The sequence below is a fragment of the Crocodylus siamensis genome, chromosome 3, assembly GCF_052110815.1.
Source record: "Crocodylus siamensis isolate JL-2025a chromosome 3, ASM5211081v1, whole genome shotgun sequence".
Classification (NCBI taxonomy): Eukaryota; Metazoa; Chordata; order Crocodylia; family Crocodylidae; genus Crocodylus; species Crocodylus siamensis.
The window spans coordinates 13,370,205-13,382,861 of NC_143397.1; the positions used below are offsets into that span (position 1 = coordinate 13,370,205).

At 47.3% G+C, this 12,657-nt stretch overlaps 1 protein-coding gene and 1 pseudogene across 6 annotated transcripts in view; one reads left to right on the forward strand and one right to left on the reverse strand.

Annotated features, from left to right (window-relative positions):
* The window catches only part of CTIF (cap binding complex dependent translation initiation factor), a 331,892-nt gene that overhangs the window by 279,640 nt on the left and 39,595 nt on the right, over positions 1-12,657 (forward strand). For all 6 annotated transcript variants that reach the window (XM_090037762.1, XM_090037761.1, XM_090037763.1 and 3 more), the window contains one exon: positions 7,452-7,607. In XM_090037762.1, the coding sequence (XP_089893888.1) occupies positions 7,452-7,607 (156 nt within the window). The remainder of the gene's footprint in view (positions 1-7,451; positions 7,608-12,657) is intronic.
* On the reverse strand, positions 9,391-12,107 carry LOC149867996 (uncharacterized; annotated as a pseudogene).

Consider the following 12,657-nt stretch of genomic DNA (forward strand, 5'->3'; position numbering starts at 1 on the left):
CATCCAGAGCTAAAAAGAAATGCCACCATCTCAGTAGAGTTGAAGGGATGTATTGTGTGAGCCTGTCAACCAAGTCCACCAAAATGTTAATTTGGTTATATGAGTAATTATATTATTCACTAATTTACCAGTTGAAACCTGACTTTCCAAACCCCAGTATCTGCAATGGAGGCACACCTCTGGAGAGAAGGAATGCAAATTGACAGAATTAAGACACGATTTTTAGTTTCAAAAAGAAATCTTGACAAGCTGGGAATATAAATTTTAAAATTGTGTGGAGATTTCAAAAATGCATTGTGCAGAGGTGCAGTACTGTTCGAGCTGGAGTGGCATGGTGATGCTGAAGGGGTGCATCTATATGTGCCATTAATGAGCACATTGGGGAAGGCCTTTGGTGCACAGTGTACATGTACACCCAAAGCACAGTACATTGAGCCAGGTCACAGCAGCCCAGGCTGGCAGGGGGTCCAGGAGATCAGCCTGTCGGCCTGGTGCTGCTCCGACTGGGCTCAGTGTGCTGCAGAGGGGCTGGCTGGGGGACAAAGGTGCTTCAGGCCAGCAGGCAGCCCCTGCACTGAAGCAGCTTCATGCCCCAGCCAGCCCTGTCAGCATCTACACATGCATTGTTGTGCATGAAAAAACTCCAGAGCAGGATTGTACATATATTTACAAGTCCTACCCTCCTACAACATTTATTAGTTTCCTGCACCCTAATAGGGATGTGCAGGTAGACACTGAGACGTTTACTGCGCAGTTAATTCAGCAACTGCACAGTAAATGTCTGTATTTAACCTTGTAAAGGACATATAAGAATGCCTGCAAGAATGGTCCCTCCTCTGCTAGAGGCACAAAGCATGGCATTCATATGCTTTAGCAACTGCATCTTGGGAAAGCTATCCCGGGCTAGGTTAAACTAGCTCTCTCGCGGACTGGCTATAGAATAACCAGTGTCCCAGATCTCACTGAGCCCAGGCTGGAAACACACCCCTGGGAAGCCAAGTAAATACTCAGGTAGTTAGCCTGGGCTATCCCAGCTTATCCCACTGAACTATCCCAGCTTATCCCATACACACACAGTGTAAATCCAGTACATGTGATATTTGGCCTTTACTGAGCCAACAAAGTAAGCCGGAGTATTGTTCGCATGGCATTTACGACATTCTTGGTCAAAAAGTGCATCCCACTGGGTCTGATAGAATCTGCCTCGTTTCCCTCCTTCCGGCAGCTCTCAGGCGCTGTTTGTATTCTTGATTTAGACTATGAAGATGCTGAAGAAAGAGTCCTTCAGTAGACCAGTACTAGGAGTTATTCACATGGTGAATTAGTTAATGTTTCTAATGTGCTCACAAGAGAAGTGCTATTTGAGCTCTAAACAGTTGCATTTATTTGTGTGCCAGCAGCATACCTAGCCCTGGACAGAGCTTACAGGAAGATACAGCCACGGTCCCAATGGAACTTCCCTCCCCAAAAGCAAAGGTATAGGGGGGAAAAAATCAATATGAAAACACAGCAAGGTATTTTGTAATGGCTGCTTTACCTCTGTCAGCAGGGATGCTTCTATTAGAATAACAGAACAGCTGGAAAAGGTAGCCACTGACTTAGCACATTAGCTCTAATTCTAGCGTTTCTGCAGCAGCTGTTTGCAGTGTGGATTGTGGTTTGGAGAGTGGCCGGGATCCAGATATGTGTGAGTGTTGGCCAGTTGTGGTCCAAGGGGGGCAGCCCGAAATGTCGACAAGTGATCTAACGGGTGGGAAACAAATGACCCGGCCTGATGCAGTGAGGCTCTGTTCATCCCCTGGAATGAGGGACTTGCTTTTGTGGGGATGTTGGCTAGTCTGGGAAAGTGATAGATCCCGGGGTTCGAGCAGTGTGATGTGCAGCTTTGCCAGCACCTGGTTATGGAAAAGCCTCCAGCTGCTTTTCTGAGACAGAGGTTCTCCTGGCTGCACAGGGTCTTTGTTTGGCCCAAGTTTTCCTGCTTGCTTCTGAAAATGACCTTTCTTTCCATCCCATCACTCTCACCTTCTCCAGTCAGTTTCAGTCCACAGCCCACAGAAATCAGTGGAAAAAACTCCCAGTGACTTAAGTGAACTTCAGATCAGGCCCACGTCCTGGGCCTCCTCCAGCGAACCCTACGCAAAATCCATACACGATCTTTCCCAGCTAACATATATATCTTTTTAAATTAAAAACAGTCAGAATTATTTCCGTTTCCTGAGTCCTCTTGGTGCTTTTTCACCTGAGTGTGGCTTTTTGTGTAGGTTGTAATCTCCTTGGGCTTGATTTATTAGCTTAATTTATGTCTCTAAGGCATTAACCACTTTGTCCATACCTTAGTTGTACTCTTGATGCAACCCAGCATGGTCCTTGCATGCATCGTGTGCACCTTCCAATCCCGCCACCACTTCTTTTACTCTTCTACAGAGCAAGAGATGCCTATTAAGCCCGAGTGCATGACTGTTTGGTGGAGGGTGGGGTTGAGGCATGCCGGTTAGTACATTGGTGGAACTGGAGCCCAAGTTAATGTTAATAGACTATACAAACGCTACAATCCTAACCAAGTTATGGGAGTCTGGTTCCAGCAATGTAGAACAGGCAGGACTGAACCTCATCCTCTAAATGTAAAACAGCTCCCAGAGAAGCTTCGTCTAAATGGTGTTTTGATTCTGCACACTAATAATTACACTTTCCAGGCCAGATATTCAAGTCAGCACTTGCAGAAGTCACACAATGCATCTCCCAAAGTAACAAGGGATAGATGTACAAATGGACTTAAAAATCCTCCTGAATATTTTTTTCCTTTCTTATTTCCCTTGTTCACTGAATGCTATAGTAACTGCTACGTAGTTAGTAAATAGAAATTACTAACTAGCCTTCAAATACCTGAAGGGTGATTAAAAACAAGACGGCGATAGACTTTTCTCTTTAGCGTTAGGTGGCAGGATGGGGAGCAAAGGCTTCCAACTGCAGCAGAGGAAATTTATGTTGGAGATTAGGAAGAATTGGGGGCATTTATACACATGCTTCAGGAGTGACGGGGAGGAGGCCTTTAATTAGAGCAGCTCCAGGAGCCACTCTAATTAAAGCACCCGGAGAGTCTTGTGTATCAGCATCTCCATGCTGAAAAATGGTGTGAAAGGTGTTTTAGTTAAAGCACCGCTGCTGCCATTTTTCAGTGTGGGGACACTGAGACTGAGACATGAGACGCTGTATCCTGCTGGAGCGCAGTAATTACCACACGCCAGCAGACTCGATGAATTGTGTCGGCTCCAACGCACTGGAATTACAGTGCGTCAGAGCAGCCTCACTGCTCATGCATAGGTGCCTTTTCTGAACATAAGGTGGTCAAGCATTGGAACAGACTGCCTAAAAAAGCTGTGAAATCTCTATCCCTGGAAATTTTCATTAGGAGGCCCAGATACTTGACTGGGATAGTTCGGATAGGGATCATAGGAAACCAGGGCTGGAAGTGATTGATCCCGCCCCGAGCAGGAGCCCGGACTGGATGAAAGTTCCTTCCCGTGTTTTACAAGGGACATCAGCATTGTTGGACAAAATGTGTTTTCAGCAGCAAATGCTAATTTGCTGTGGGAATGTGGTGGTTCTGACCAAATATTTGTTGAGAAGGATTTCTCAGGTCCATACCTGGTTAAAATGAGAAAGTTCTGAGAAAGTTCAGGTACCTGCTTTGGTGGATATTTAGTGACGGACTCAAGGAACAGCTCCAACATGAGGCTGAAAGAGCCACAACCCAGGCTGGCCCATAAATCAGGGATAAGGAACTCACCTGGGTTGTGGGAGAATAATGAAGCAAAGGCTTGAACCTGGGTCTGCAACACTGGTCCGTTAGGTCTGCTGGGGTCTCTCTGTGTTTCCAGTTCACATGCAAAAAACAGGTGGGGAAACTGAGGCACGGAACGGAGCAGTTGTTTGCCCAAGATCACTCAGCGGAGCTGGCATAGGATCCAAATCTGAGTCCCAGTTCAGACTCTACCCACATCTCTCACCCACACACCCTGGCACGGTCTTTGTTCAGATATTCCTAGTCTGACTAGGATTCAGTAACTTCTCCGCCCATTAGTCACGGGTCAGAATGAGTTCCACGCTCCTGATAAAGAGGAAGAGATGTTTTGCCTTTTTTTAATCCCTGAAAAGTGCCCAGTTTTGTGGTTCAGTTCCCTACAGTCGAGTGTCAGAGCAGGCTGGGCATTTATATTTTTAAAAATGGGTTTTCTCCAAAAGGCTTTGCTGAAAGGGACACGTTTTCAGCAGGCACTGAAAGGAAGGGAGGCTGGTGCGATGCCAGTTAAGTGTTCTCAGCACACTTCCAGACCTGCATCCGAAGCCTCACGGCAGCTTCCCCGCAACGTACCATGAATTACTTACTGCAAATGGCCGATCTTTGCCAGCAGTAAATAAGGAAAGGTGTATTTTCTCCTTGGAGTGTTTGGGCTGGCAACAAACCCATCTCTCCGGACATGATCAAGACATAAATCTCCCAGAATTTCTTATTTAAACTGTAAGGTATCCCAGCCTGGCTTTTTTATGATAGGTTTTTTAGGGTTGATAGAGGGACTGCCTACTTAAGAAGTTTAAAAAATACAGAACAGAGTTTGTGTATGGACCCACTGCATCTCAAAGCAAACCCACAGGGGATATCTATGTATACATGGCTTTTTCCCTCCCATTTGCTTGCACAGAGCTGTTTTTGGCTTCTCTGTCTAACTCTCAGTGCCAGAGTTCATGTGGTTATCCCCAGCAGCAAAGAATTTCCCAGAATGCCTTGGAAACCTGGAGACATTGAATGGCTTTCAGAGTGTATTGATGTGGTCCCGCGCAGGAAATAGCAGTGCGTCAGCAAGCATTTTCAGTCAGGAAACTGGGGTTTATATGGGAGCCTAAGGATTCGGGAGGAGGGGAAGACATTGGGAATTGGGGAGAGAATGTGCAAGGGCTTGCAGGCCTGCGTGGCTATGCACAGAGAGGAAGAAAATGAAGGGAAGCTCTCTGCACTGCAGGAGAGGGATTCACAGTAGAGGGGGGAAGCGGAGGGACCCCCACGGCTAGTGCAAGCCACACGCTATGTGAGGAGAGGGCACGGCTCAAGTAGCCCTAGCAGGAGTTCAGGCTAAGCAGAGCAGTGCTGTTCCTTAGCACAGCTCCTTGCAGCTCATCTTGACACCCCTCCACCACAGGGATGTGCTTTGCAGTGAGCCTAAGGACCAAGGAGGTCATCACCCTGGGCGCGGACACTTGCAGGAGAACCTCATGCATCAAGCAAGTGACGTTTTACATTCAGGTGCCCCGGGACCGAGTCCATACACTGACGTGTAGAATTTTTAAATTGCTCAACCGTTGGGATGAAATCATTGTCCAAATTGATTTGATTTGCTTTGCAAGCTGCTTGAAAACTACACACCAAGCCATGCAGTCACCATCAAGAGATAGCCTCCAAGGAACGGATGGCAGTTTCTTTCACACAGTCAGGTGCCATGTACGTAAAAGTGACCTGGAATCAGCAGAAAGTTGTCTGTAGTTCAGTTGTTTGCTTCAAAGCAGGGCACAAGGTGTTAAGATGTTTTTCTTTATTGTATTGTGGGAATGAAAGTGCCCCTGTCAGGCATTTTGAATAGCTAGACTCCCCCGCCCCCCCAGCCAACCGTCTCAGGGACCTGCTTGCAAAATGAAGGAAGGAACTTTGGAAATTTCTTGCAAGGAATCTAAAAGTCCCTCCGTGTTTGTCTCCAGGTTGATTTCAGATTTGCAAAGACAATTGGGCAGGTGTCTGATGGATGTGAGGCTAAAGAGGAAATTTTTGGTTCAGTTATTTTACATTGTTCTTGTTTGTGCAAATATTTTTCTTCCCTTTATATAAGATTAGTCTAAGCTGTGTAGATTGAACCAATAAGCAGGTGAACAGACATTCACTTTTGATTCCAGACATGCAGCCACCTGCCTGCAGTGGCCCAGCCCAGAAGCTGGGGGGCACTAGCATGCCTCCTTGCTCAGCTGGGGCAGACAGCTTAGGCCAAGGCTAGCCCCCATACCCTGCAAGAGGGGGGTTGCAGAGGCAGTGCAAAGCATCTTGGGATGCTGGGGGACTGTGAGTTAATTTGAATCTGGAGGGGATCTGGGACGCAAGTTCAGTAAACCGATTTGATCTAAACCAGCTAGGTCTGATACGACATCCATCCAGGTTTATCTTAAATTGATTTTGGCCATTTTGAAAGTGGTTTATGTGCAGTGAACTTCTGTTACGTTACAAATTTGAACCGGTTTCCAATCACTTATACTGGGTTCTGTGTAATTTCTTTGCCTAGCCCTGCACAGCCGTCTATATCCAGGCTTAAGACATTAGATGCAACAGTGTATCCCTCCTTTGTCTCCACCCATAGGAATAAGCTAGGTAAAGATAATAAATTCAATTACTGTACTCCTTCATAGGTTTTTAAACTGGTTCTGCAATTTCCCCCTCCATTTATGACTCACAACCACAAGAAAGGGGACTTAAGAAGGGAGATAAGCAAACTGAAGTGGTACTTCTTGAAATGAGCTGTGTGCCATCATAGAGGGAAACACCCATAACTCTAAGCGCTGTATACACTTGCCATCATAGTTTATAACTGTATATTGTCCCACTCAAACACCAACCTCCCTGCTTAAAAATGAATGAAGTTTTTACTGGAGTTCTGCTTTTCTTTTTGCTCTTGCCTCTCATGCTTTTATTTTCTTAGTGGCCTCACTTTTTGGCATCCACTAGTTTTGTCTTCTCTGGGCCTGTGGGGACACAGATAACTTGTTATGCCTTTGGCCTTGTCATAGCTCCTGGATGCCATCCTAGGGCACTCTTTTAGTGCCCGCATTGCACTCCCTTGATCCCTGTCTCATTGGGCACCCCGCCAGCCCCTCTGTAATTTAGAGGGCCCCCGGGGGGCACTTGCAGCAGCCATGTAGAGGCACCGCAGAAGGACTACATGGACTGTCCTGTTCACAAGGCAATAACCTTGAGAGAGGCCTGGGCAGACTGCGCATGTGTGAGTGACTTGAGCTCTATTAAGCTGGAGAGCCCCACGTAGCGAGCGCTCTTGGTGCGGCTCGCATGCCCTTTGCATTTGCCAGGGCTTTGTTGTACAAGCTGAAATGACTGCTCCCATACATCACAGAAGGAATAAAGGCCAAAGGGGAAGCAGTTTCTATTACATTGTGGCAAACATTGCGGTCACTGACACTATTTCCACAGTACCTGTTCTGCGAGGCCTTTTTGTGTTGAAATTTCAGCCTCTGCCCTTGCATTGGGTAATCTCCTTGTTCATTACTAAAGAGACAGTCTGTCTCCTCCGCCCATAGTTTCCATTTCCTCTTTTCTTAATTCTCTCCCCAGACAGCTGTGCTCTCTTCCATGACGGTGTGGTTTTGCTGATGCCGTCTGTTGTCTGTCCCTCTTACAGAAGGATTTCACAATGCGGGAGGAGCTGCAGCAACGGGACGTGGAGCGCTGGCTGGGGTTCATCACCTTTCTCTGCGAAGTCTTCGGCACCATGAGGAGCAGCACTGGGGAGCCCTTCCGGGTCCTTGTCTGTCCCATTTATACCTGCCTCAGGGAGGTAATGCCTCACTTTTTCGCCCATGCATGTTCTAGGCTGTTGAGTTGGGATTCTGTGGGTAACGTGTGTTATTCCTTCCCATCTGTCATCACCTCTGAACGTGTGTTTGGAAAGGTCTACAAGCACATTTTGATCTTTCTACCCTCATTCCCATTTTTCCAAATGAGAGGGCAACAAAAACAGGGGGCTTGGGCACATGACTTCTGAGGAGAGGCTGAAGGAACTGGGCTTATTTAGTCTAGACAAGAGAAGACTGGAAGAGGATTTAATAGCAGCCTTCAACTCCCTGAAGCGGGGTTCAGAAGAGGATGGAGCTGGACTGTTCTCAGTGGTGGCAGACAACAGAGCAAGGAGCAATGGGCTCAAGTTGCAGCAAGGGAAATTTAAGTTGGATATTAGGAAAAGCTTTCTCACTAGGAGGGTAGTAAAACACTGGAACAGGTTACCCAGAGAGATGGTGCAATCTCCATCCTTGAAGGTTTTTAAGACCAGGCTAGGCAAAGCCCTGGCTGGGATGAAATAGTTGGGGATGGTCTTACTTTGAGCAGGGGGTTGGACTAGATGTGATCTCCTGAGGTCCCTTCCAACCCTAACTTGTTATGATGCTATGAATCTCTTCTAGATGAGAGCTCAGCGCTCCATGCCCCCAACCCTCAGGTTGGATTTGCAGAATTCAGTATTTCAAAACCATTGAAAGAAGAAGAAAGCCAGAAAAATATGGTTATGACAGCCCAATTCCAAACCTTGCAAAATAGCACCTACAGAAATGTCCCACTGAGGGCAGAGTCCAGGGAGGCAAGAGTCAGGCACTGCACTGTTATTGTGCATGCCAAGGTAACATCCAGACACCCCGCTGTCTGGAGGAACAGCATAAACATGCACGGTTCTCCAGACAAGACCATCCCTGGCCTGGAGGATTTACAAACAAAACAGCCAAATAGGGAGAGACCAGGAGCGGAAGCAGATACACTTGTGCAAAGTGGCTTGCCCAAGGTCATGCAGCTGGATTGTGGGAGGGGTGGGGTGGGGCCAGATCCCACGGCTCATGACTGGCCCCATTGCCCTTTCCACTAGGCCGTATGGCCTACTGACTCCAAATGAGGTGGAGTTGATTCAGGGCACAGGCACACAAGTAAATTAGCACAAGGTAGAGGAGGGCAAGTTTTACTCTTCTTCAGCTTCTCCACACTAACTGCCCATATGCATGCGCTTACCCGTAATGAAAATTAGCCCAGTTGTTTGCTGAAGGAGAAGTAAGCTACTAAGGGTTAGCATCCTCTTACCACGGGGTAAGAACATGCATATGGGCAGTTACTGTGGAGCAGCTGCCATGCTGTGAAGAAGTGCCCCCTTTTAGCTCCCAGTGACTCCTTCATGTGTCCCTATCCTTCAGCGACTCATGTAGGTAACTGAAATCCTGGTGGGATCCTTACCCTGAAGTTGCTGGGAAGAAACCTGGCTGTCAGATGTAGAAGAGTAAGCTAAAGTATTAAGGCAGACAAGGTTCTTTGCGTGAATCTGATATCTTTTATTAGACTAACTTAAATAGTTGGAAAACAATTATTAAGCAAGCTTTCGGGTTCAAAACCCTTTGTCAGGCTAAGGAAGTTTCAGCAGTCGGTGTGGCTCTTCCTGGATGGGATGAAAAGTAAAGAAGCCAGAGGCTGGGCTGGGCTGCATGCAAGACAGGTAGTCAGTGGAAATGTAGATTGAGGAGTCAACGGGTGAGAGACAGGTGCGGGGGGAGAGAAAGGGGATGAATAGTGGAGAGATACCTGGGGAGTCAGATGTCAGGCAGGTTACGATGTGTCATAAATGCAATGTCTATATTTAGTCCATGAGTTTTGGTATCCAGGAGGTTGATGAAGTGGAGTTCATAGGCTCGTCGCTGGGAAGCGTTGTGTAAGTTCCCTTTGAGGATCAGGACTGAGAGGTTGGAGAGAGCGTGGTTTTCTTGGGAGCAATGTGCCCCCCCCGCGGTCATTGGGTATTCCTGCCTTTGATGGGTTTCCGGTGTGCGTTCATTCGGGTGCGCAGTTGTAGTTTGGTCTCTCCTACGTATTTTCCATCAGGGCATTTGGTGCACTGGATGAGATACATGACATTTCTGGAGGTGCAGCTGTAGGATGCAGGGGTGCTGACGGCTCTGCTGTGGGGTGTCGTGATTGTGGGGTGGTGGAGATGTGTTGGCAGGTTTTGCATTTCTTGTCATGGCGCGGTCTGGATCCTCTCGGTGTGTTCTGGGCTTGAGGAAGTTTGCTTCTGGTGATGAGGTTAGCGAGGTTCGGTGCTTGTTTGAAGGCTAGGATGGGTGGCTCTGGGAAGATCTTTTTAAGAGCAGGGTCTCTTTCTACTGTGGGTTGCAAGTGTTTGAGGATTTTCCGTACAGGTTCAAGGGAAGGGTGATAGGTCATAACCAGCGGTGTGCGATTTCTGGGGGGTTTTCTTCTGTACAGCAGCAGTTCTTCACATGGTATCCGGGTGGCTCTTTCAACCGTGCGATCTGTCTCTCTGGAGGAGTGTCCTTGTTGGGTGAAAGCCTTTTTAAGATTGGTGAGGTGGCAATCCCGGGTGTTCTCCCCGGTGCAAATTCAGTGATATCTGAGGGCTTGGCTGTATATCACAGCTTTTTTGGTGTGTTTAGGGTGATTGCTGGTTCTGTGCAGATATGTATGTTGGTCTGTGGGTTTCTTGTACAACGTGGTCTGCATTTCATCATTCTGGGTACTGATCATCGTGTCTGAAAAGGAGATGTTGGTGCTGGAGTACTCTAGAGAAAGTTGGATGGAGGGATGGTGATTGTCAAATTTCTGATGGACCTCAATCAGAGATTGCAGGTTTTCAGTCCAAATGATGAAGATGTCATCAATATATCTTAAATATAACAAGGGTTTGATGGTGCAGTTCTTGAGGAAGTCTTCTTCCAAGCGGGTCATAAAAAGGTTGGCACACTGTGGGGCATTTTGGTGCCCATAGCTGTTCCCATCATCTGGAGGAAGTGTTGATTATCAAAAGTGAAATTGTTGTGTGTGACCAACACGGCCACAACCTACACCCCTAAAGTATTAAAACACACTCAAAACATTAAGAAGAATGAGAACAACCAAGCCACTTTGGAAGGATCTCTCCACTTCTTCTGCTGCGTGTAGAAGTCATTTTGAGGAAAAGCAATCTCCTCATAAGCCCGGCAGGGCTGGGAATTGCAATTTGTCAGCAGTGCCTCTGTAACACCGCAAGACAGTGGTGCTAAGGAACAGGCAGCAAAATAAATTCGGCTCAAACCCCACATACAAAAGAGAGAGAAAAGAGCTAAGAGCTGTTGTTTTGCATATAGATAGCAACTTGTACCTCCGAGTGCCAAAATATGCTATAAAGCAGGGATGGAGAGGTGAGTAAACTGAGGCACTGAGAAGTTTAAGTGGTGTATCAACATTTACACCGTGAGTCACTGACACGGTCTCGGAGAATCGAGGAGTCCTGCCATCCTGTTTTTCATGCTCTTCTTCTCAGCCTTCTCACCATTCCCTCCCTATGCCTGGATTTAAATTCAGGTGGATTCAGCAACGGTGAATTTAAAATAATTTGGCTAAGCGAGAACATTTATCCGAAGTATCTGATTCCTGCTCCAGGAAGGATTCATGAAAAAGCTCTCTGAATAAATATAAAAAGAAGATATGCAGAGATTTGCTTATTTTCTCCGCCTCCATTCCTGGACCAGACTACTGAAGTAGTTTTGTTTGTTAGGGAACAAGGCCTGATATTTCCAACTGGCAGCAGCCACACTGGCTCCACTGTTTTCAAACCCTAAAACGTTGGCTCCGGGGCTGACGCTAAAAGGCGGGTTTTTTAACCTTGTGTTGCAGTGTCTCTGCTTTATGGCATCTAGACATCTAGCTTTAGGCTGTTTTAACACAGACAGATAATCTTGTCTCTCAGAACCAGCCCAAGAGAACAGGATCAGCTATTCATCATCTGTGATAAGGCGCAGCTCTAAATTAATCACTAGAATGAAACCAATCACAGGGAAATAGTCTTGGTTGCAATGCAGGTGACAACTTGAGGACATTAGCATGGCCCTTTTCAGCCAGGGACAGAAGGGCACCCTGTTCCATAAGGAAAATCCCTTCCCATGTCTCCTGAGAGGTGCACAAGGCTCCCCCTGCTCTCTCCCCCACCCCACTAAGTACTGGGCTCCCCTAGAGCTATGAAGGCTACAGCAATCCTGTCTGGGCAGCAGCCCGGTTGTACTTACTGTGGCTCTTGCTGCCTTTCATCTCAGTCCCCTTGAGCTGTTGAGTATCAGCTGTAGATGGGTCTCCTCAGGGGTGAGTACTGATCTGAAGTCTTGACAGAGATCTGCTGGGTCAGGAGCATGCAAGGCCATGAAAGGCAGCTTGTCTTTCCTACCCCAGACTCTTAGGAGCCCACAACCTGAGCCCCGTCTGCAGAGGTACGCTTGTGCACTTCCATGCCGGCGGGATCTGGTGCTGCAGAGGACATCGCTCCTTCCCCTGGGGGACGCTGGGCTTGTTCCAGGTCTCTGTGAAGGTGTTTCTGGCAATGGATTCCAGGTGGGGTGGTGCTGAGAGCACCCACGCAGCCGGTCTCACAGATTGGAGCCTCAATTACTGCAGCTGGCAAAATGTTTTAAGTCACCATCACTTTCCATGCTTTCTTACTTATTGCATTTTCTTCCACTTGGACAAGTGAACCTAGTACCGTTTCTTCCCATGCGTTTCTTCTTCACTGAGCCAGTGCTGTTGTATTTGGGCTTCTAGCACTTGTGGAGCAAAGGTTTGCTCTTGCTCTCGTTGAAAGTTAAGCTTTGTGGGAGAACTTCTAGCTCAATGATAAATCCTCAAGGGCCTAGCACCGCTTGGCTCTCTCTGTGCTGCACACCACAGCCACGTGGAGCTGGGTTAAAATTCAGATCCACCTGCTCCAACAAGCCAGGCGGTTAAAGGAAAATCTCCACTAGCTTATGACATTCAGGGTGCATCTACATGTCGCCATGCTTGCACTAAACACAGTGCAATATGGGCGGTTAGTG